Raw genomic sequence first — 25,985 nt, 5'->3', positions numbered from 1 at the left:
TTGAGCAGCGCAACAGCGTGGCTCAACTCTATGCAATTAGCAAAAGTTTGCAGGAATCGAGTGCCTACACTACTACGTAACAGCTGTCATTGACGAGATTTCTGTGTTTTAATTAAACCTTGCTCTGTAGGACGCTTCTATTCGGTCGTTTCATTTATCCGGATGCCCCGGTATCCGGACGATTTCGCCGGGAACGGCACCGTCCGGATAAACGGGGGTCGACTGTATATATATATATATAGGTATTCAATAAAGATCAGAAGTGGAGACGGTGCTTCTACAGGATAAGGAATAAAAGGGGGACTTTATTAAAAACTAAGAGGGGGTATTCGACGTTTCGACAGCAGCGCTGTCTTCAACAGGAATCCTTCCTTCCTGTTGAAGACAACGCTGCTGTCGAAACGTCGAATACCCCCTCTTAGTTTTTAATAAAGTCCCCCTTTTATTCCTTATCCTGTAGAAGCACCGTCTCCACTTCTGATCTTTATTGAATACCTTTATTTTTCGTGGTCAACCGCATTCGTTTATTTCAACTTATATATATACATATATATATATCTGTTTGTATATACAGTCGAACCTCGATATAACGAAACCCACGGGGACTGCAATTTCTTTCGTTGTATCGAACATTTCGTTGTACCGAATTGAAGGTCACGGATCGCGACCTTTGCGAGGGTGCGCGCTGTAGATAAGCGTCGATAACTCCCGCGACGATGCGGAAATGTTTTTCGTGAAAAATGACAACAACTACAAATACAGCGCCAAGGTGCACCTACGGCATTTTATTCTTGCGTGAAATAGCCGGTTATACGCGTCTGCGTCGTGCCTAGAAGACGCGGTGTCACGCATTGTTCGTACGCCGCCGAAGCCTCCGCAGCTTTCTCCATATCGTGTTGCGATCTCCCGCAAACCTTCTACGTCTATGACAGTGCGTTTTCCGTAAGGCTCTCCGTTGCTACGGCATGTTTGTCCCCGTCAAGAAAATCATCTAGGCTGATTTCGTCATTTACGCCGCCACGCGAACGAAGCGTTTCCCACGCGCGCGATGGTGCCTTGCGTCTCGTGCTCTTTTTAGTTGGCGGCAACCGGACAGTTCAAAACAAGCGCGAAAAAGAGAAGCCTCGGAAGAAAATCCCTAACCTTCCAATGACTCAGACTTCCTTTTGTAGGCACCAGATTCCTCCCGACCATAATCGCGCGTGCCATCTTTCGCCGCGGGAACAGGACGTATCTCGCGCCCTTTGTTTTCATGACCCTAAAGTCGGCTTTGGGGTCATAAACCTTATCTCGTTCTTTCGTTGTATCGAGGCGGCGGCTAAAAAGTGTTTAGTTGTAGCGGGAGTTAAAATACATTGATCTCTATGGCCCTCTGCCGGGGAATCAAAATTATTTCGCTCTATCGCGAATTTCGTTGTATCGCGTTTCGTTGTAACGAGGTTTGACTGTATATCTGTATCGACGTTTGGGACTTATAAACATACGTTCAACGTGCAGCCAAAGAGCCTATGCTATTTTTCTTCACCTAATACTTTACTGGCTTCGCACTGGGCTTTCAGAGGGGAGTTTCTCACCCTGACGGGAGGACATCACGTTCCACGTGACCTTCCGACGCCACTCGCTCAAACGTTGCTCACCTACGCATTGCTGATGAAGGCCCAATAAGGCCGAAACAGCTGTCCAATGCTGGTGTGGCGATGTTTGGGACTTATAAATATATATATATAGGGTGAGGTAAAAGGATTATCAAGAGGATATATATATATATATATATATGTATCTTGAAAAGTTGGAGTTGGATCGGACGGCTACGTAATTATAGTTGAAATAAATGGGAGACAGAAGACGAAAGTAGGGGAAGTAACAAAAAAAGAGGTTTATTAAAACTTAAAAATTATAAAAGTTAGGGAGGATGTCTACGTTACGGCGGAAGCTCCGGCGCTAAGCGGCGATAAGCTAAGGCGGAGCTTCCGCCGTAACGTAGACATCCTCCCTAACTTTTATGATTTTTAAGGTTTAATCAACCTCTTTTTTTGTTACTTCCCCTACTTTCGTCTTCTGTCTCCCATTTATTTCAACTATATATATATGTATATATATATATATATATATATTGGATATCAATGTGTATTGAGTGAATGCTACGTAAGAATGTGTAATGCTTAAAAAGACAAATCTGGTATGTTTAGAATCCCACCACATCTATGCCATTGTGGTCTTCGTGGAGGTGTCATAAAATTAACTTCTAGTTTTGAGAAATATGATGTCACAATCTGCAGCCGATCTGGCAACATTGCTCCTCCGAGGTCGTTCTCAGACTCTTCACCACAGCTGCTGACCATCTTGCAGCTTGTGGCAAGGACACGATCCAGGGAGGCGCTTGTGCTGTTGCTAGGAGATGGTCACTAGAGCACATGATGATGTCAGCTACTCTGTGAGACCAGAAACCATGATGTTTTGCAGGTTCTTTAGAAAATTACTGAAAGTGCTTAATGTTCACTGATGACATTTATATTTTGAATACTGCGTGATCGAGTGAGGTTTATGTATAATACAAAATAGCAAATAGTAAAGTGAAGTAAATTAAATAATTTTTTTTTTGTAGTCTGGTGTGGCACCAGGGGGATGAACGTGTAGTATATTTCTATTGTCGGGAAAAACTCACGTGACCTCTAGCATTGGGCCAATCGTTGGACGACGGTTGAGTAGCTTTTTTGCTTTGCTTTTTTCCGAATGCTTTTCCTTTGCTTTTTAACGAATTGGTGCCGAATTGCACCGGCACCGCCGACACGATGTCGTCAGCTTGAGCGCGCCAAGGAAAGTTCATAATTTCAAACCAACCAATGAGCGCTCGCATACCGGGGGAGCGGCCTCAGGAGCCAATGGGCTCGTGACGGTTGAGAACTCGTGCTTCGACGTAAAAATTCCAACGTTTCATGACGTTTGATGACGTGAAAAGCTCGCAGCGCCTCACTTTAGTCCGCAAGTGAACTCGTGAGTTTCATCCCCTTGGTGGCACTTCAAAGGAGCACTGAGGTGACCCCCAATTTATCCTTTTTTTGGGCTGGGGTGTTCTGCAACCAATAAAATGAGCCACTGCAAAAGGACGAGGGTAGGTGGCCTGCAGAGCATGTGCGAGGCCTCTGTTCCGCACATCTTTCAAAAATCTTCCACTCCTGGAAAGAGCATATTGGCGAATGAGGGAAGGAGGAGGGTACGTCGTGACATAACCTCTTACCCTGGTGTGGCCGAGTGTGTGACTTAGATTAGGGCTCGGAATTTTAGGCATTTTCCTATAAGTGCCTATAAACGCCTAAATGCGACATTTCCGGGGATGCCTGCCTTTTTATCGACTCTATTCTATTGTAGCCTTTTTTAGCATTGTTACATGCCATAAGTCTTTTCGAGAGGTGAAAGTGGGAGTACACCCTTCAGTTTCATGCTGAATGCTGCATTTTGCTTCTCGTTTCTGCATGTTTGCCCCCTTTCATTCCTTTTTTTTTGCGTTTGGTTTCCTTCAGTACCTTGGTTTGCTAGAAAGTGTTCATGTATATTTGATCAAAACATTTGCCCTTGCTTGTCGTTTGGAGATCATCGGGGGCGGAAAACAAAGTATTATTCAATATTGCTTCGTTCTAGGCGGCCTAAGCATCCATGCTGTTACATTAGTCTTTAAACGGCCACAGTTTCCTGCATGGAGCATTCTGAAACACTAACGAAGCCAAAGAATGTGCCTATTTTTTGCATTTTATTGCCTATTTTGGTGTTTCTCCTACGCTAAAGGCTAAATGCCTGCCTATTTCTATCATTTTTAGTGCCTATATTTCTGGGCCCTAGTTATGATATAGACCAGCTCATGTGGGCATAAGCAGGATGCGTGTTGAAGAAGAAGAAAAAAAAAAAAAAAAGGAAGGCACAAGGACATGCCCATGTTACGCGAGGGTTGTGGCATCATCTGCGGCCGCTTCGTCGGGGTGTCTTCTGTATATTTGATTGTGCAGTGACTGCCGAGCGAAAATATTTTGCATGGTGACTCCTGATGGACAGCTTGAGGAACGAAACAGAGTTTTGAGCTATGTTAAGTGCCACCTCATTGCTACTTTACATGAGACATGTCATACACTTACCTACTGCTTGTTTTTACCATGTATGCTACATAATTCATGCACTAACTTTGATGAAGGATGTTGTTCTTTCAAGCTAAGCCATGTGTTCGTATTGCTCCCGATCATAGCGTTGACAGTATCACTAAGAGCTAAGATTGGAAGGTTCTTCTTTGGCCCCTAAAAGCACACTGCAGCTCATGTGCGGATTGCTCCCTCCTTTTTAGCAAGACCAAGGTCCGTACCTACCTCGAAAGGGAAGTGATTGGAACTTTCACACGTACAACAAGTTGCAAACAATGTGAGCGAATAGTCCAGTCCAGAGCGTCGAACCAAACCGAAACCGAAAACCAGAATTAACTATTATTTTTAGCTGGAATTAAACCGGAACTGAGCCTTAATTACTAGAACCATCTTGGAGCTGAACCGGAACCGAACCGATCTAAAAACTTCGGTTACCGGTTTGGGATATCGGTTCGGTCATTGACCATATGAAGATGCTACATAAAAATATGTTCCACTTCCAGATGATGTGTTACCGCTATAATCTATGCATATAATTTTATTTTATTTTTTATTTTTTGCAATTTAAATCGTATCCTGGGGGGGGGTGACGTTGGGATTCGAGCGGTCTGCCTACCTAGATTGGCGGCACATTGCTCAGGAAAGGGAAGAAAGGGGCTCCTGTTGGTCAAAAAACAGAAATAAATGCATAAAAAAACTAACTAAGAGATCTTGTATCAGTTTTAGTGGCTACCTATAATTTTGTAGCGTATTAGAACCTCAAACCAGTTCCGCACTGGTTTACAGCCTCTGAACCAGTTAATCGAACTGATTATGTGAACTCCGGAGCTGAACCGGAACTGAACCCAAACCTGAAACAAACCGAAAAACGTTTTGGTTTGACGCTCTGGTCCAGTCTCTCAACCTTGTACTGAATGAGGTCAACAACCTTCAGAAAGACATGAGGGATAGCATATGGTGATTCATTGGATTGAGCATAGCATTGAGGGATAGCATATGGTGGGGTGGTTCATAATAAATGTCAGTTTTAGTTCAACATTGTCTCTGTATAGTCTATCCAATTTGCCTTCTTGCATTCTTTAGATGTGTGAGGCTAATACATGAACTTTTACAGCCATGAAACACCTGGTGGATGCCACCAAGGAAAGCAGTGTTGCTTGGCGCACGGGTCTGATGAACTTGCCGAATGGAAAGAACGCCTGCGGTACAGGAAGAGCCGCTTGCAAAGAGCATTGGAACAGCAGCTTGTTGGCGGTTACCTGCAGTATGCAGAAGAGCTTCTTCAGGACTTTAGGGAAGCCCCTGACCCAACAACTGTCCTTACAGAGGAACTTAGAGGGCTACTGATAAAATGTGTCCAGCCCCTCGACGTGACAATTCATTCGAAGGAAGCTCAGCAAGACTGGAATTTCATGCTGAAGACCAAAGTGAGTCACATTCACATAAACTCATCTGCAGTTCTCTATGTGTTTCCCATTAGAAGGATAGGATGCTTGCAAGCAGCAGGTTTGAACTTGTTTCAAGGTCACCTGGTTGTTCCTTCACCAGAGTTCTTTTATGATCGTACGAGGTAGTATCCAAAATTTTCGGGACTGGCACTGTCACTTCTGCAAAACCGTAGCTTCTGCCCTTTGGTGGCCACCACCTTCAAAGTAGTCCCTCTATATGCAGGGTGTTTCACAAAAAATGACCCAAAGTTTAAGAATAGAATGGTTCATCGTACACCAAAAAGACCGACTGCATAGTGTTACCAGTGGTGTGAGGATACTCCAGTTATTTTTTGTTTTGTAATTAATTAGCCAGTTTTTGAATTATAAGGATGAGAGCCAAAATTTGAATGAGAAAGTTGTAGCGGGCGATACAATGACAGGAAACCCGTTGATTGCGACGTTGTACCTCTAAGAGATCCTTTTTTCCTGGCTACAAAGTCTAACTTTTGGGTTTGCAAAAAATCAACGCAGGACCTGTCATAGATGCACCAGGAGTCAATGTCAAAATGTGAATGACCACTGTGACTAGTCTTCGTTCAATAACAGGGCACTCGAGTTATTTAATATAAGGCATTCCCTATGTGCTGCTGGCCCTACACACTTGTGCTCACAAGTGCTTGTTCTACCCTTTCAGCTATGTGCTGGCTAAGTATCTGTCTCTTCACGTTCTTGAGTCCATGTAGAGCCTCACATTTTTAGAGTTCACGTTTTCCTACAACTGCAGGTACTGAACATACCATATGTTGGAAGATAGCTTAGAAGATAGATATGTCACCAACATTGTGTGTGTGTGTGTGTGTGTGACATACTCGCACATGTTGTATATGCCAACATGATAGTATGTTTGTTAATAGTACACGAGTAAAAGGCATTCGTAAATTAGTACTTATAGTACTCATTGGTTATCATAATAAGGTGATGTGGCATTTTAAACTACGAGTTTCAACCTGCAGAATAGGACCAAACTTTTTGTCTGCAACATGCTCATTTTCTATGTCATGCAGAGGTGAATGCTACGATATCCCAGTGTTCAAAATCCTAGATATGAAAATCCATGAGGCCAAAATCCCAAGTTGCAAAACCAAAGCTTACATCTGAGATGTCTGAGAATCTTTCAAAGTAGGATGTCACTGAGCAACATGCCAGCTTCGCTTGGTATCAATGTTCATCGAAGTTGTTTTAGTGAACGAAATGCACATTTTAGCGACAGTTAGGCTTAGCAGGGCAGGTGTGCTGTAGCAGGGACTGTCTCTCTTCCTCTCCCATCCTTCTCCTAGTGCACGGACGTATCGGGGAAGTCTCATTACTGGAAGTCCCATTCCAGTGACTTTCAGGGGAGGCGGTCTCAGGTCGAGAGAACAGGAAAAAGTAAAAACAAAGTAATGTGTTCTCTATGCCAATTGGCGACTGGTGAACTATTTTTACTTTTATTTCGTGGAAAATTAATGATTTTTGTTTGATTTTGTACTCAGGTATGAACCACGGACACAATATTGCTTAAAACTGTGCCGTTCTTGTTCAGCACTTTTTCTCACCGTCACACGCATTTCTTTACGCACTGATGCTGTTGACGATCGGAGCTACGGATTAAGTGCAAGCAGCTTATAGCTACTGTGATTAATTACCTTCAGCCTAATTTTCCTTTTCCTAAATAGTTTGAAAATGAGCAGCACTAATTGTAATTTAATTCCGTATCATCTACAACTTGTACTCAAGGATGAATTTCTCCCTGCGATTCTGCTGTCTCCCAGGACAACGCGGTTCGTTACGATTTTTCTGAGGCGTTGTCATATTAATGTGAATCTTATCCACCAGATTCATATCAGATGTTGCAATTGTCGTTATTCTATTGCCTAGTGTCCATTGGTTGCACGCTTTGCCCTCCCTTGTGAGAAGAAAATAAGAGAGAAAAAAAGTCCTGGAAGCGCACCTAACCAATGGTGTTGATGTTTAAACTCGGTTTTCATAAATTTCTTTTATGATGGTATGCATGTACCTCGTTAATGATGTGCCTACATCTAGTGCCACAGAGCAACAGATTTAGCATCGACGGAAAGTAACTACGTGTAAAACTAACTGTTCTGAGGATGGAAGACAGAAACAGATCAACTCAAGGTAACAAGGAGAGCTGGGCCTGTTGGTACGAGATCATAACTTCAAAGCGCTATTGGGACAAGGACGGAGAGAGATACACAGCACATAGGCACACTTCCAACAACACAAAAACAACACAGAACCCCCATACGTAGAATGCAAGGAACAGATTGTGTATCAAGTACCCTCGTCGTGCGGTAAATTCTATGTGGGACAGACTGGACGTGGCATCAATCACCGGTTGTGGCAACACTGGCTTAATGTTGGCAACAAACTGGATGGATGGATGGATGGATGGCTCTACATTGCAATCAGTGTGGCTACGAACCGCTGTTGAAATAATCCATCTGCTTCACTGGCAGTACCGATAGGACCACGCGTGAGATAATCGAAGCAGCTACGATTTCGCAATTGGAGCATCAGTAACCCCTCCATCCTGTTGTCTGATAAAGAACTGGCATATCTATGCACGTGTGTGCGGGAGTGCCGGCAGGTGGCAGGGCAGGGCCCACGTAGGAGAGGCTCCAGTTAGCATTTAAGCAGTTGCTGTACTTTTCAATAAACCTTTGTTGGAAGTTCGCCTATGTGTTGTGTATCTCTCTCCGTCCCTATCCCAGTAGCGCTTTAAAGTGACAGTCCGGTCGAAAACATAGATCTGGGAAACACCGCCTTATGATTTCTAATACTCCTCACAACAACTGTGCAAAATATTTCAGAAGAAATTGTATCGCACGATTTATAATCGACTTTTTTCTATGCCGCAGTTGGTCCCGAGTAAAGGCCGCAGCGAGCTCTCGCGTGACGTGCATAAGAGCAATGCCGCACGTGACTTGCGCATGCCTGTTTGCGCGATAGTTGATTGTTGCGTGCTAGCATTTGTCCATTATGATGTTTTTGAGTAGCAATCACGCGTTACGTAGACTAAAATGCAGAGTAGCGTCAATGTAAGCACAGTTATCACGACGTAGCCTTCTGTTCAGTACACCCATAGACAAAAACACCTCTCTGCATTACCAGCAACGGCGCAGTCCTCCGCTCCACGTTGTCCATTGGGGACGTCATGCTCACGTGACGGCTGACGTACATAGAGGATCCTTGGGGCAAGGAGTATGCGAGGGAGAAAAACCAAACCGGATGTCTTCAGAGGAGTATTTTTTATTCGATATCTCGAAAATCACGCCATTTTGTGAGCTGAAACTTTCCACCCAGCATGTAAGCTTCCGTGGCAGTTGGAAAAAATCAACTTCCGGTTTTCCCAGACTGTCCCTTTAAAGTTATCAACTCAAGGTACTTTCTTTCTTTTGTGCAAATGTTGTGTTTTCTGCAAATAAAAGTTTCGTTGTTGACACAAACATCTGTGCTATCAAGTTTGCTGTGTAGATTATGAACTCCTGTAGTGAACGCTACTAATATTGTCTTTAAACATGTTTTGGGGTGTGTTGTAGTATCCAGCCACTTTAAACGGACACCACGTGGACAGCAAACGGGGACAACTGCAGACACGGAAACAACAGTGGAAGGAAATCTAAATGGCTTCTGAAATTATAGTTGGAAGCAATAAAAATCCTAGTGCTGAGTTTATAAAAAAGACACACATAGAGGCACTGACCCAAAGTTATTGTAAACACATGTGGTTCTAAGGGGGGTAGATTTAGCTACCGTAGCCCATTACTGAAGCAACTATCTTAGGTGAGAGTTGCTTCCTGCAAAATCATAAGTCATTTTTGCTACTAAGTTACTTTCCAAAACTGAGAGGCTCTATCAAAAGAACTGTCAGATGCGGCATGCAGTGATGCAAAGGGGTGTAGTGCGTTCCCACCCGTCTGCGCACAAGGAACCGAAGGATGGGAGAGGGAGGCGATGGTCACATGATCAGACTAATAGACAATCCCGCTGGACCAACACAAGACGAAGCGACGTTGGTCAGCTTATGGTCCCGTGAGACCTATATATGGTGCTGTAGTGTGACCTACCGTAGGTTAGTTCAAGTTTGTTGTGTAGAGGTGTCTGTGCGTTTTCTAGGCAGTGCCAGCATTACACTGTGCAGGTTTGGGATTTTGAACATGTGGATTTTTAACTGTGGGATTTCTCGATTACCCCATGCAGAGCAAGGATCCTCAAATACTTGTTACTCTGACATGCATGGTGATGCGTGCATAATGTTGAAGTAGCACGAAAAGTATTGAAGCATTGCAAAATCTTTTCAGGTGTACTCAGTACCTCAGACTACGGAAACATATCAGTTGTAGTTTCCTAAATTCCCGCAGAGATAGCGAGGGAACAATAATTGATTCAGATAATTAGTTATGACACTCCATAGGTATTGAAACAATGTTGTACCAGTTGTACCGCATACACACGGGGATACTGACCCAATCCTGATTATGTAACACAAGAGCCATGCGTAGTGTAAGGTTATACTTGTCTGTTGCACAGCTATACCTGCTATAAGCGGTACAGTGGTACATACCACCCACACTTACAGGATGGAATTCTTCCCCTGACTAGCGTAGCGGGGTGGCGTAGTTGGTAACAGTGCATAGGGTCCTCAGAGCAGAAAGCAAAAACAAGGATGAAGGAACACACACAAGCTTTCCCCTCCCCTTGAGCTTACCAGATGTTTCTTATGAATGACATGACATGTTTATTTACCTGGAAGCATTATGCTCCAAAGTAAAGAGATATGAATGGCCGTGGTAGACAAAATGGTGTAGATGGTGGTGTCTGTGTGTTGTTTCTTCGTTGCCCAAGCACAGACTCTACTCATTGTGAATATGAATGGCTGTGCTTAGCTCTTCTAGACACAGAATACTCAGTGGGATCATGACATCAATGTGCTGGATGCTCCTCACGCAAGACATGATGAGAAAGCCTGTCTTTCCCTATCAGTAGTGATTGACACAATTTAAGTCGCATATTTGCGGTTGTATTCATTCGATTTCTGTGAATACAGTGCGTCGACCGATTTTTCGTGCAAGCTCGATTATTCAGCCCCATAGAGTTAATGTATAACAACGTCCAAAATTTCGGACTCCGTACAGCCCCGTCGCTCGATATTTCAGACTCTGTTTGCCTAGCCAGCGAGCATCACGAACGGTCGCCAGCTCACCACGTGTGTATGACGCAATGCGAAGGTCAAGGAACTGCGCATTAGTCATTTCTTCCTTGTAACCCACTTTAAATGGATCTAGTAAGGAGTGAACCAGGTCACAAGGGGACCAGGTCCCCCTTCCCACATCGGGTAACTTGCAACCGCTGCACCAATAGCATCGTCAGTAAAATCTCGATCGTATGAATCTCTCGGGATGCCAGAAAATATTCGTATCATCTGAAATTCGCATGAAAAGAATTAAACCAAATATAAAACTGGAGGCAAGAAAATAGGCAATGACTACACTATGACTACACGATGGCTAGTGTATTCATTTTCCGTTACTCTGAGTGAAGGAGGCCTGTCATACGCTTTTGCATCTTCGTTTTGGCCAAGGCTGCCGAAATTCATGAAGGCCCCGCACGTGCTGTCCAGCCGAGAGCCATGCAACAGTGCTTAAAGTGAGCTCCACCTACAGTATGCAGACGTTAGGTGAAGCCGACTTGCGGAATGGTGACATCTAATGTTGCCAGAAGTGAGTTTCCTCCACGTGTTGGGGATATCGACGACTTGCCGTTCTTCTGCGCAGCCGTCAAACTCTGAACTAATGAAGGCGATTGCGGTGCTTTCGTCCATATACGGTGATGAAATATCACTTCAGGAAATGGAGGCTGATGTTTTGAGGCACAGATGGAAGACTGCCCATCAAGGCAGCATCAACAACGTTATCCGGCCTACTAGTGCTTAATAAAGTTGACTTTTGAAGTGAAATGCGTTTTTTCGGACTGCTCGATTCTTCGGCCTTTTGCGCGATCTCCGCAGAGTCCGAAAAATCTGACTGTATTGTAACATTTATTTGAGCAGTACATGTAAATTTTGTCGTGGTACTGCTGTAACAATTATTGCATACAGTGAACCCTCGTCATTATGACCATGGTCAATCGCGAAAATTGTGGTCATAATGCGGAATTGTCATATTAACGGAGGGGGGGATTTGCAGAGGTTTCACTGCATTGTTCCCCAGGAGTATGGTCGTAAAGCGCGTATGTCAGGTTATCGGGGGTCATATTAACGAGGGTTCACTGTATTCAGAACTTTTGACCCAAGCTAGGAACCTGCATGGCTGTTCCCATAGGACATTTCATTCAGGCAGTTAATACGTTGACCCACAAAAGGAGCCAGACACTTAGAGACAATTTTGAAAACAGAGTGGTACTGGGTGTCTGCAAGGTTCAGGGCTGCTCTTACATGTACAGTATTTTGCTTTTGTTCTCAGGTGTTAGCTTTTTGGAGTCTGTACGTGATGTACACAAGTAGTCAACCTCTTTGGTTTGAAAAACATATATGGGATTTTCGATTTCCAGTGATGTCAGACTTTTTACATGCAAATATTTTTTTTGTATATTTTGCACTACCTCGTGAAGTGGACATTTAAATTCTCTCTTGCAGACGGCACTTCATAGACTGGTTCTGCTTGAAGACAGCTTTCGACACAACTTCTGTCTCAAGCAAGTAAAGGTTCAACGGATTGGGTACAATTTTGAAGGAGACGATCGCCAGGAATGGGTCAACACCTCGCGATGCTCTTCCGACAATGAGAAGACCATCACCTATCAGATTAAGGTAACTGTGTGCAGAAATTGAAAGGAGGCGTGAAATGCCCCTCCCTAATTTTCTTGTTTTTGGCTGTGGAGCGTTGTGCAATAAATGACACAAGCTCTCGCAACGGAACGACAAGTGCATCTCACCTGTAGCACCCCAGACAGAGACTGCCTGTCTACAAACCCTCTAGACACTCTCCCTTTTCGTAAAGAGTGCGTAAGTGATGAAGGGAGATCATCACCACTTCGTTATGATCGCAGTCTAGATGCGAGGGTTCAGCACGTGACTTGTGATCATAGGTCGGCATTTTGCTAAGAATTCATTCAACATCACATCATGGTCAGTTTTCCGCAAAGCCCATCACATCACATCACCGTCATAAACCATCACATCACGAGCCCGTAACTCAACTCCAACCTCAGAATTCATCACTTCATAACCCATCATTCAACTTCCATCACATCATAACCCATCATTCAACTTCAGAACCCATCATCTGAATTCAACTTCAGATCCCATCGCGGTTTTGAAGTTGAATTCCTATGATGGGTTCTGAAGTCGGTGATGGATTCTGAAGTTGAAGTTTGTGATGGGGCTTTGAAGTTGAATTCCTATGATGGGTTCTGAAGTCAGTGATGGATTTTGAAGTTGAAGTCTGTGATGGAGCTTTGAAGTTGAATTCCTATGGTGGGTTCTGAAGTCGGTGATGGATTTTGAAGTTGAACTCCAACGAAGGCCTACGTGGGGTGTGCCCGGCTGCAGGATTACGACGCTAGCGTCCTGGTCGCCTGTGTTTGCGTGGGTTTCCTGGTAGTGGCAGCAAAAGCGTAAGCGAAGGAGGGGTATGCTGTTTGGAGGGTGCGGTCAGCGTGCACTCGGTTGGACTTGGAAGCAGGGTTTACCAATGAAGGAGGAAAGGGAGGGATAGCACGTTTGACCTCCGCTGTCGCATGTGAACTGCAGAAGGTGTATTGTTTGCGCGGTAGGGTTGTTGCACAATATTGCGCCCGCTGTTGACAGATAAGTGAGCGCATAGCACATTGCGCGTTCATGTGGCTTCGGGTGACCGCTGATGGGGTTTTGAAGTTGAATACCAACGAAGGCCTACGTTGGTGTGCCAGGCTGCTCGCTGCTGGAGGATTACGACATTGGCGTCTTCCTCGCCCCTGCTAGCGTGGATTTCATGGTAGTGGCGGCGAAAGCGTAAGCGGAGGAGGGGTATGCTGTTCGGAGGGTGCGGTCGCCTTGCTCTGGGTTGGGCTTGGAAGCAGGGTGCACCAAGAAAGGAGGAAAGGGAGGGATGCAACGTTTGACCTCCGCTGTCGCATGTGAACGGCGGCGGGAGGTGTGTTGCTTACGCGGTAGGGTTGTTGCACAATGTTGCGCCCGTTGTTGACAGCTATGTGAGCGCGTAGCACATTGCAGGTTCATGTGGCTTCGTACGATATCCTTGCCTGCCGGCACATTGAACGTTTATATGACTTTGTACGATCGTCGTGTCTTCCGGTACATTGCACGATCATGTGGCTTTGTACGTCTGGCTTTTCCGCCGTGCCATTTTTCACTCGTGACGCGGGGGTATTAGCTTCGGCATCGGAATACATCGTGGCCTCTCACTCAGTATTACATGAGTTCTTGTGACATGATGCTTACTGACACTGGAAATAGCCGTCATGGACGAATTCAGCGACTTGTAATCACCTTCGCTGGACATATGTTTTTACTCTTTCATGCAATACACCACTGCAGTGGTTTATCCGGAATCGCACAACGCGGGCTCCTTTCTTTTTATTTTGCTGCTGAAAAATCCGACGACAGTGACCCCGCCTCTTGCACGTGCGCGGCGCCAGCGGCCTGTCTGCTCCGCCTTGTTGCAGCGCGATGTACTGGATGTACGCAAAGGCAATGCCGATGTGCTTCTAAGTTAGGTCGCAGCAGAGCATGGAGTGCATTTTTTTTACGGGGAAGGTGATAAGGCCACTGGCAACGTTCTATGAAATGTGCGCGGAAAATGGGAACTCGCAGAACTTGGAATTCCAATTCTCACTTTGTGCCCAATTGACAAGGTATATTCGGAACTCCGCTCCGAACTTAATTTCGGCATGGTAGCAAGAACTTTAATTTCTCACTTAATTTCATTTTGATATCTTGATGGTTGTAACTTCATTATATATTTAGCTTAATGACGTAACTCGTAACTAGCAACTTTTGGGTGGTAATTAAGTTCCCCGCCTCTGCTGAAATGTATTTTATTGGCGATGAATATCTAAGAAATAGCAGCTGCGTGCTCTGATGGAACACTTGTGTCCGATGGATGCTACATGCATGCCGAACACATAATTCCCCAAAACATGACCTATGCACCTCAGATAAATAAGAGACCTATAGTGACCTCTGTGTATTACATTTAAAATAAAAGACGTCCACAAAAACAATGCCAGCCCGATCTTGTCCTATTTGGATCCCAATCACACAAAGGAAAAATAAGCAATCTAAGAAGACAAAATAAGCCTAATAAAACACACTTCGTCAGCACGACAGCAATCTACTGTCGTCTAGTAAAACGCGCGTACGCGACCGAAGGCGGAGGCTCAAATCCAAACCCATCAAATATACATATACACGCACATTATAGCTGTAGGCGAGCAAATGAGTCAAACAGAACAACCGCAACGTGCAGACCGCGCGACCACAGAACGCCAAATCGCATCTCGATCTAATCTACCGCTCACATTCGCAACATACAGTTGCCTCCGGCTACATGACATTGCCCTCCGCGCCCCACTACGCCAGAGAGTAACGCGTTCCAAACACTTCCCTCCCTGCGACCGCCGATACACAACAAGGGGGGGGAGTCCGCCAGGCATCTGCAGTGTCAAGCCCATACACCCACACCAGACACGAAACGCGAAGCGTTTATGTACACTCGGTGCACTCCAATACACATTTGCCATTCACTCCGCACACATTCGCACAAGTAACAGTCACGACACGTGAACGTCAGACATCGACTAAACACTGTCGGCTTCAAAACCTATTATGAGGACTTCGAAACCTATCCGTCATCTTCAAAATCCATCGCGCAGACTTCAGCTTCAAAACCCATCCCGCTGACTTTCCCTTAAAAACCATCGCGCTGACTTCAAAACCCAACACACGGACTTCGACTTCCAAATCCACACACGCTGACTTCAACTTCAAAACCAATCACGCTGACTTCAACATCAAATCCCACCACAGTGACTTCAACTTCAAAACCCATCACGCGGACTTCAACTTCAAAACCCATCACGCGGACTTCAACTTCAAATCCCATCATAGCCCTTCATTCAACTTTAACATCAACTTCACATCACATCATAGGCCTTCATTCAACTTCAACTTCAACTTCATTTCACATCATGCCGTTCATTCAACTTCAACCTCAACTTCACATCACATCATGCCCTTCATTCAACATCACATCATTCTCTATGAGGTGATGGTGAATGAAGTCGGTGAAGGCCATCACGAATAAATTCGCCGACCTATGCTTGTGATATACTAAGCTGTCTTCGGTTCATCAAAAAGAGCAAGGGGAAGTGTGAAGGAGCGCAAATGAAGTGCACGACAGGTGTTGCCCTCGTGCAAACTAGACTAGAGCACGATTGAACAGAAAAGTTTAAGCCTCAGATAACTTGTCACAGATGTCTGCACTCCATCATAACTTTTTGAGCGACAGTTGTCGTTTTAATGGATTCGAGGAACATAGGCATATCATTAATCGATTGCCAGTTTGCTTCATATCAGTGATAAGACATCACTGATAGCTGCAGCCACCTTATTCACGTTGTCTGCTCCACGGTGCACGAAACATTGCACAGACAACGGCGGAGATGCAGCATTTTTGTGAACTCGTGCTGAACTCCCACGGCACCTTTTCCATTCGAACGGTCAAGTGTGATGCAAAGGTTGCACCTCTGCTGTATTGAATGTGGGAACTTTCACCGTTTGCAGTAGCTCACAAAGTGCAGCCCAATCGAAGACAGCAATAGCCCTACTCCGCCAAGGTGCTGTAGCAGTAGCAGATGAGTTTTTGTTGTCCGTGAGCTGCTCCATGCACTGGCCTCATGCATTGCAGGTCTGCTAACGTCACGCAAGGAGTTTAGGCTGGGCTGACGGCTGCTTTTTTCTGGCGTTTTGACAGTACATTGCGCAGCAAAAATATCGCAGCACAGGTGATGTGTACTACGTCAAACGCAGTAATTTATCCAACATACCTGGAATGTGACGGAGTACTGTTTACTACTTCCGTTGTTATCGTGACATGTTACAGCAGAACCCCGTTAAAGTATACTACGTGGAAGCATGGAAAAACGTACGTACTGGGTGGTGGCACAGCTTAGCAGGAAATGACATCTGTACAGCCACTTATGTGCTCCAAAATTAAACCAGCAGAATAGTGGAAAAGCGAATGTGAGCATTTATTTGTGATGAACGGCAAAAGTCAAATTTTCGTTTGCCACCGAGTCGTCCTTGCATCGACGAGAGCAGCACTTTAGGCAAGGGCATGGCTAAGTGTGTGCACTGGCACGTTTAACGTTTAATTTAGCGCAAACAAGTTACAGCCTTTCAGAATGCAACCAAGTCAAGGAGAACAAATCATAATTGCACAAGACGCTTGTAAGAAAGACGAATTCTACCGTAGACGAATTCTATTGGACGCACTCACGCGTTGAACGCAGCCCAGCTTGAGCACTGAAATACTGGTACATTTTTGTTCCCCGCACATTAAACGCACCCCGACATTAGAAACACGGCAGTGTCGTCTCGCGCCAGTGTATCATGCTCGCACGGCCACTGGCATCGCACAGTCAGGTAGTGCCTGGCGCCAGAGTGATGAATGATGAATGCGACAGGTATCGTGGAGTACAGTAAAACCCGCAGATAGCGATATCGCGTATAACGATATCCCTCGTAAAATGATGGGTCATGATTTTACCCTCAGAATATACATTGGTTCTATGGGGAAACGACCTGCGTATAGCGATGGAGACCGCGGTTCCGAGTACTCGTATAACGATGTTGGACGCTGTCCCGTGCGCGTAACCACGCTCCGATTTTCGCCGCGATAAGATACAGTAGAGTCTCGATGCTACGAATCTCACGGGGTAGTGAAAAAAATTCGTATAATCCAAAATTCACATCAAAAGAATTAAACCAAAATAAAAACTCAGGCAAGAAAATAGACAGACACTGTTCATTTTCCAATACTGTCAGTGAAAGAGGTAGATGGTAACGCTTTTATGTCTCTGCATTTGGCCAATGCTGCTCAAATTCGCGAGATGATTCAAAAGGCCTAGCACGTGCTTTACACCCGCGAGTCGCGCGACAGTGTTCTAAAGCGGTCTACTCCTAAAGCACGCAGGCGTTAGGTGAAGCCGACTTGCGGAATGATGACGTGTAATGTTGTCAGAAGTTGTCCTGCTATGTTGTGTGGTTCCCTCCACGAGTTCTGATCGCTGTTCTCCCAAGCCACTGCGATGTCCCACAGCTTCGTGTTTTTGCTTTTTTTTAGCATCTGTTGCTACTCGCGGGGTGGCGCGCGACTTTTCCGGGACGCGGTATTTAGGTCAGCCCTCGTTTAACGATGTACCCCGTATAACGATGGAATTCGTGATTGCCGTCAATATCGTTATGCGCGGGTTTCACTTATTTCGTCCACGCTTGATGTTGGAGAACCATGGCGTTTGATTCTGGAGAGATCGCCGCAATATCTCTGAATAAATTGCGATTGTGCTTCACAATCGCGACGTTCGATTCTGGAGACATCGCCGCGGATATCTCAGAATAAATTGCGATTGTAAAGCAGAACCGCGACATTCGATTCCGGAGACATCGCCGCGGATATTGCGGAATAAACCCCGGCGATGAGGCAGAATTCTGACTTTCGATTCCGGGGAGATCGCCGTGGATACCTCGGAAAAAAACGGGAGTTATGTGTACCTTAAGTGTTCAATTCCAAGTTTCCCTGGCATATTGAACGCACCCCCTCAATAAAGCGATGTTTTTTGGGAAAAAATGTGCATCTTATACGCGAGTAAATACTGTACATTGCAGAAAGTGAGCCGAGTCACGTAATAGCAATGGGCACGCTAGCCCATGTGGAAACATTGAGAGATTCTAATGATTTATAACGCGGGTAATAAATTATACTGCTCATGTCGGTGAGAAGTGAAGCAAGTATTCGTAGATTAGGGAATGTTCTGCTTTTGGAAGTAAAAATCTACCACTTGATGCTTGGGAGGGGAACTGTCCCTGCAAGGTCCCGTAAGAGTTGAGAAGCCTTCGGGACACCAGGTTACAGAGTTGCCTCTTTTCTGCAGGTAGCATTTCGAGCTTCCATGTACGCTACATTCAAGCAGACACTCGCATTGGACTTTGGCGGTAGACCCGTGCTCGTCCGACACCTGTCGGTAGACGTGGTCAGCAAAGATGTGTGCCGGGAGCTGGAGAGACGGAAGCGAGCTGTGGTGTCGGGTACTAGACAGTGGGCAAAGGCGGATGTGGTGTTCTCTACAGATCCAGAACCTGGCCAGTCTCTTCTGGACCAGTACCCTGCCCCAGACCCGCGCACATTTAAACTCACCCAGGGTCTAGTGTTAGAGAAGCTGACCAAAAACAACTACGTGGCACGTATGCATGAGTTACTGCACGTCGAGGAACTGACACGAGCGGATATAGTCGCGAGGTGAGCCACACTCCTGCTATCTGATTTTTACGTATGCACCAATTAAAGGTACTAGACAAAGTAAAGTTGATGATGATGGATCTGAATTGGGAGGGAGTAATCGGGAGTAGTCCGGTTTAACCTGAGCAAGTCGGACCCTAATAGGTGATTTCAGATATTGCTCTTGTGCTCCGCACGGGGACCCTCTGTCGCCCAAGTCACGTACATCGTACAACGCGTCGTGGGAAATGGTTTGCATTCGTGCTTGCCTGCCTGTTGCTCGAAGGAAAGAGGAAAAACCGAAACCATTTGCGCTGTTCTTCTGTCTGACTCATGAAAACTAAATCCCATGGTGCAGTGGGGCATTCGCAACATGGCGCTCTCTGGCGGGCCATCCATGCAATTTCTGAAATCGTCTATTATATTGCTGATTGCTCCTAACACCAATGTACAGTAAGCCCCCGATAACTCAGAAGTCGTCAAAACAACTTTCGAGATAAGCAGTGTTTCGAGTTAATTGAACAGCAAAAATTATGTTGCCACAATGTTAACACAGTGCATTATGTTATGAAATGCAGAAGAAAAAAAAAAGAAAGAGAAAAAGTGTTCCAACAGTAATAGGGCTTGTAAACAATTCCGAAACCATTTATGAACGAAATGGACGAAAACTGAGATGCTCAGGCGAATGCAGAGGAGTAGGAGGAGTGACGTTGGGTGGAAAGGGGAGTGCGGTCTGCCTGTCACAGCTGGCAGCATGTTGCAAGGTCCCCCAGGTCCTAGCCTGGGGGACCAAAGAATGCCCTTTATCAGCAGTAGGTACTGTGACCTACAGGTGATGGAATCTCGAGATATCCGTATTTGGGCTAAAAAAAAAAAAAAAAAATCTTAGACTTCCAAAATACATAGGAATCATTGGGACAAGGATCGGGACACAAATAAAATTCGAGATAACCGATATTTTGAGATAAGCGAATTTGAGTTAATGAGGGTTTACTGTATGTGCTCCTAATGCAGACACAACATATGCACCACGCTGGATGTACGGAACACTATCGAGACGAGTGCACGAGATGCGACGCAGACATCGTATGCTCAAGGAGGTGAGCTGTATGCCGTACTGGGACTCGAAGAAGACATCACGGACGACACACCGGCAGGGGAGCTGCTGCTCACTGGGTGCAAGCGTGTTTGGTTTTCTCTGGTTTCACAAAAAGATGGAAAGGTAAGTGTAAGCACCCTGTTGTCCCTCTCTCAGAATGCCAATGAGTATAGGTAGGTTGCCCCCTTTAAGAGGAGACTTTGTGGAGGCTCGGAGAAGCTAAATATCATGAACAAAGGAGCAAAGACAAGCGAGCTGGTGCCCCCCTCTTCTTGTGTTTGTTTTTGCTTTGAACTTGAGGCATATGTTGCCTACGAACCTATTTATAGGCTAGTCACGTTTCATGCGGAAATGAAAGCATATTGAGGTAGCCACACCTCTGGTAACATGTTGTCGTCTCTGAACATGTTGTGTGCTAACTTGACCCCTGAGATCTAACTACTACTCATTAGTCACTGCGCATAGCATATGTTCCAAATGGTAGTTGCACATCTGTGGTTGAACTAGCTTGGTGGATCTCAATCTGCATGACCCCACAGGCAAGAACTGGCTGCAGATATGACGAGCCTATGTACGAGGGAAATTAGCTATTTTGGGGTGACTTTTTTTTCAGGGAGAGCTCGCGATTGTTCATGATCTTGACCAAGAGGCAGGGGCAGTGGTAGCTCCGAAGTGGTGCTGAACAGTCGGAGTTGGTGGGATTGAATTCCACTATCGATTCTGCTGCCTTTAAATGGTCACTAAAGTGCAAAAATTTCCTGTTCTGCTCAAGGAGGCTGGCAATGCGGAGTGGACTGTCATTGGCCACCTCAGATTTGTTGCAACCATTGCAGGAGACTGGTTGAGGAGGCCAATGCAAGGTCTCTCTGCATTGCCATGCCTTCTGGGAAGGAGAGAGAGAGAGAGAGGGAAATCTTAAATTACGGTTTCTTTCTCTCACAAATCACAAACGATGAGACAGGTGAACCCATTCCTTTTGTGATGATGTCTACGCAACAGTAGCGTTCATTCTGTGAGGCAAAATTTTTTTGACTTTAGTACCCCCTAAGTGTTTCCTGGGTTTTGTGGCAGAAATATGTGATCATAATTCCTCTGAAGTCCATTCACCTTCCCGCTGCCCTCTCCCTATCTAACCATGTCTGTGCACCACTGATACCCTCAGTTGGTTCACAGAATAAAAAAACATTTTATTTAATGAGGCTGTTGTAGTTGGAAACTCATTGTGCATAGAGCCTAAAGTTTCCGGGAAATATTTTTTTCTAAATTCCGTGGCTAAAATTTCTGCTAAAGATTCGGGGAGTAAAAATCGAGTAAATTCTGTGTTCTAAGTTCATGCGAATTCGGGTGGCAAATTTTCAGTATGCTAAATTTGGGGAGAAATCGACTCAATTACTAAAACTAACTGTACTGGTTTCGTACAAACAGTGATGTAACTGCATTTGCTACCAAATAAGTTAGTGTGCATTCCTACAGATGTCTCAGTGAGGGCAATCTACCGGGTAAAAATAGGGTTTCACCCTAAAGAGGCAACCTTCAATTTAGGAAGAATCGGGTTAAACCCCCAAACTTCAGGCTCTATGTATTCAGTATGGCTTTACTGGCCCAAGATAGACATTTCCACAAAAAACACCACCGTTTGGTCCACCAGGATCTGGTCTTGCTTATTGCATAAAACGCAAACTTTTGAAACTTTATGATGAAGTACGTATACGTTTCTGAAGATAGACACAGAGTTCCCTCGAGTTGAATGCAAACATTTTGTTTAGCACGTTTCACCGCAACTCCCCTCAAAATATCACCATCGCACAGGTGTACGAGGCACTGCTCGAGCATGTCAGCAAGAAAGTGGTTTACCTGCGACTTCAGCGGGACTGCGTCCAAGAACTGGGCCTCACGCCTAGGACCAAGCTGGACGTGGAGGTGAGCTCTGGTTCTGTTCGTGTACTTTGAGTTCTAGGAATGCCGTAAATTAACAGCGAGCGATGTGCAGATTCAATTCCACCTCAACCGCCTTCCACTCTGTGAGATGCACTATGCAGTAGACAAGCTGTGCCCAACTAGCCTCGTCTTTCCAGATTTTTCTGTGGAACCTGATCTTCCTGCTGAAGATGAAACGTGAGTGATTGAACAGTGGGTAAGGTGGCCATCTTGACATGTGAGACTGACACAATGTATATACACAGTGGACCTCGTTAATACGTACCTGTTGTATCCAAAGACGAGGAAGCCAGCCAATAGACCGGTTTATTCGTTAGTAACACTGACCCATAACGTACAGCTCACGATGTAGAGCAACCAACATGTACCAAGTGACAGCATGTTACAAGTGCGCAGGAAAACCACACCCCCTTCAGTAGTTCCACAACTTTGGGCCCCCTATCGGCAGCACTGTAAACAATACATAAGTAGAGTATGAAGTTTTAGGGTTTAACCTGATTCTTCCCCGAATTTGCACCCCGAATTGAAGGTTGCCTCTTTAGGGTGAAACCCGATTTTTACCCGGCAAATTGCCCTGACTGAGGAGTCTGTAGGAATGCACACTAACTTGTTTGGTGGCAGATGCAATTCCATAACCATTTGTACCAAACCAGTACGGTTAGTTTGAGTAACTGAGCCCGATTTCTCTCCCAATTTAGCATACTGGAAGTTTTTTCATGCAAATTTGCATGAATTTAGTGCACATGTTTATTTACCCAATTTTTACTCCCCAAATTTAGAAAAAAAGATTTCCCAATGCACAATAAACTTGGGCTAACGCTATCTTAAGCTGAACTACAATCTGTCTGCGTTGGTCCTGCAGCATAGGCAATTTCGTAAAGCAGGCTTCACCTCATGCAGTAAAATGTCAGGTGAAGTCCACTTTCGGGAGGTGTCCTTCGTAATCATTGAACAGCCAAATATCCGGAAACTCGAATATTGGGTATTCGATTCGCGAGTTGAATACTTTGACTGATTGATATTCGATTCAAATCCGACAACTCGAATATCCGCACACCCCCAAAAATAAGGGATTCCGTGAAACTCTGTGAAACGAAGGATCCCGCGCTTAATTCCGAATCCCACGGAATGGCGGAAAACCGAGGGCCTTAATTATCACGGTAAATTAAAAGCTGGGAAACGCTAAGCGCCGTGCATGTGGCACCAGGCTCAAGACAGCTGCGGGAACGATGAGGACGTCACCCTGGACTGCATAAATCCTACAAGGAGAAGGTGTGAAGCTCGATGCAGCATCCAGTTTCCTCTTCTTTTGCAACTACGTCACAAACAGTGCGAGCGTTCTTCGAACCAAAACTCAAGTCGTCAGATGCACGTGTGGAAGCGCTCACTATGAAGATTAGGCATTTCATAGCAAGGGGTCTTCACTCATTCTCACTAGTGGAGGAATTGGGTTTCCTTGAACTGATGCACTGATTGTGGGGCTTTCGGCAATTACCTTCTGGAAACTTTTGCCACCATTGAGAAAGGCTTTGGACAATTTTTAATTGAGGGAAATTCATTTTTTCTATTGAACTTTCCTTTTGAAAAATTATGCTTTAGCCCCACCTGCTTGATTGTCGTAAAGAAGAGCACACGTAAGGTGCGGGGAGAGGAGGAAGTGTTCCCGCCTCTTGTTCCCCTCTTTCCCCCCTTTCTTGTTCTTGTTCCCGCCTTTTCATTCCCCCACTTTAACCTCGATGCTGGTATGAGAACCATCTTACCACAAAGAAGGCAAAACAAATGAAGGCGGGGACACTTCTTCTAGACGCACACTTTGTGAGCGCTTCTTTGCGAAAATCAAGCAGGCGGGGCTAAAGCGTAATTTTCACTAACTTTTTTTTACTATTTTTGTTGCGACACTGTGCATAGTTTTTGTTGGGTCTGCAGTTATCCGTGGAGGACTTCATATTTCTGTAGAAAAAAAAGCGAGGTTCGGTTGGCAATCTTCAAAGTCAAACTGAAAAATAAATTTCCCATGATTAAAAACTTCCAATCCTCAATGGTGGCAAAAGTTTGAAAAAGGTAAATGCCGAAAGTCCCACAACCCTCCGGCGAGTACGTCACCATAGAAGTTTTTATCACTCAAGGTGAAACACCCTGTATTCCACCACATTCCCGCCAGAAGTGGGGCTGAGATCACCCCTGGCGATGAAACTCCCCAATTGTCATCATTAAAATAAAGCTGTTGTTGTCCACCCCATATTTTAAAAATCATAAAATGAGCACGTACTTTGAGATACTCATGACCAAATTTTCTGTGGTGTCCTTTTTAGGTACAAGCTTTTGGACTCGAGGCTGAATGTGCATCAGCGCAGAGCCATAGCCTGCATCACAGCTCCAAGGAACAAACCAAACATACCCCCCGTGCTCATTGTGGGACCCTTCGGAACTGGCAAGACTTTCACCCTGGCCAATGCTGTGCTCCGTGTGCTACAGCAGGATGATGAAGCAAGGGTCCTCGTCTGCACCCACTCCAACAGGTGTGCTGCCAGCATCCATCCTAACCAGTTTGACATAGCTCCACTTCCAGTGCAGCAGACCTGTACATTTTGGAATACCTGGACAAGTACGTCAAGGATCATCCACAGGCACGGCCACTGCGTATAATATACGAATACCGCAAGCCAAATCGGGTTGACCCCCGACTACTACCATACTGCCTTCAGGTTTGTGCCTTTTCTGAATTTTAACACTGTAGAACGTTCTTTTATGCAGGAGCATTCACATAGTCCTTTCAGGAATGTGTCATTCTGTAAGTCCTTCTGACCACTGGTGGACTGTGACAGGCCAGCATTTCTTTCAGCTTGCTTTTGCGTGATATGAGCACACCACTGACAGGCAGGTGGGGTTCATAGGAGAGGACACAAGTGCACGTTAACTTATTTTCTGTAGAAAGGATTTCCGACAGCGTACGACTGCTACTAGCATGAAATATAGTTAGGGCCTGACTTTTTAGGGTTGTACCTGATTCTCTCCGATTGAAATCGGCAGGTTTAACCCGATATTTTCCCCAAAACTGCCAGGCCATGGGGTTCCGAAGTAAGTCATCACACTAGCACAGATCATACAAACTGTCAACCAGGGACCCTGCTGCCTCTTAGATGCATTAACTAAATATTGATACTCTGTGTCTATTCACCCTTTCACTGTTTATCAACAGAAGGCACAATCAGAAGTTGTTTAGGGTTCCGAACGTCAGCGGCCACATGTATCGCCAGGCCGTGCCACTCGTTTCAGTTAAACCCTTTCACTATTTGTAAACACTGAAAGGGTTTAACTGAAATGAGTGGCACGGCGTGGCGCCACATGTAGCTGCTGACGTTGGAACCCTAAACAACTTCTGATTGTGCCTTCTGTTTATAAACAGTGAAAGGATGAATTTGTGTGTCAAGCATATTATGCCGAGTCAACTGAAGATTTAGATCTGATTCAATCCGATGCAACCAAATTGGGTTGAACCAGGTTCAGTTCAACCTGATTACATCAAAATTATTGAAGCAAAATATAACCTGATATTCCCCTCGCTTCCCGATGCTTCTGAAAAATATAACCTGAAAAAGCATAAATATGTCCTAAATATAACCTAATTTTGGATTAAGCAAAATACTCGCCTTCATTATAGATAGGGCCTGACTTTTTCGGGTTTTATTTTTGGCCAAATTCGGGGGGTAAATATCGGGTGATATTTTTCATTTGAAAATTCGGATGTATTCGGGTTAAATCCCGTTACGGCATATTCTGTCGTCAGAAATTCGGGTGTATTCGGGTGATTTTTTTTTAAATAAAAATTTGTCTT

The 25,985-nt window shown here is 45.0% G+C and overlaps 1 protein-coding gene across 3 annotated transcripts in view; it reads left to right on the top strand.

Annotated features, from left to right (window-relative positions):
• LOC135391600 (probable helicase with zinc finger domain) overlaps nucleotides 1–25,985 on the top strand; it is a 65,632-nt gene that overhangs the window by 15,484 nt on the left and 24,163 nt on the right. For all 3 annotated transcript variants that reach the window (XM_064621901.1, XM_064621902.1, XM_064621903.1), the window contains 8 exons: nucleotides 5,242–5,554; nucleotides 12,252–12,425; nucleotides 18,770–19,134; nucleotides 20,128–20,335; nucleotides 22,022–22,132; nucleotides 22,203–22,327; nucleotides 24,463–24,669; nucleotides 24,720–24,855. In XM_064621901.1, the coding sequence (XP_064477971.1) occupies nucleotides 5,242–5,554; nucleotides 12,252–12,425; nucleotides 18,770–19,134; nucleotides 20,128–20,335; nucleotides 22,022–22,132; nucleotides 22,203–22,327; nucleotides 24,463–24,669; nucleotides 24,720–24,855 (1,639 nt within the window). The remainder of the gene's footprint in view (nucleotides 1–5,241; nucleotides 5,555–12,251; nucleotides 12,426–18,769; nucleotides 19,135–20,127; nucleotides 20,336–22,021; nucleotides 22,133–22,202; nucleotides 22,328–24,462; nucleotides 24,670–24,719; nucleotides 24,856–25,985) is intronic.

This window comes from Ornithodoros turicata, chromosome 4, assembly GCF_037126465.1.
Source record: "Ornithodoros turicata isolate Travis chromosome 4, ASM3712646v1, whole genome shotgun sequence".
Lineage (NCBI taxonomy): Eukaryota > Metazoa > Arthropoda > Arachnida > Ixodida > Argasidae > Ornithodoros > Ornithodoros turicata.
The sequence above is the reverse complement of the archived record's forward strand: the minus strand, read 5'-3'. Positions and strand labels throughout refer to the sequence as shown.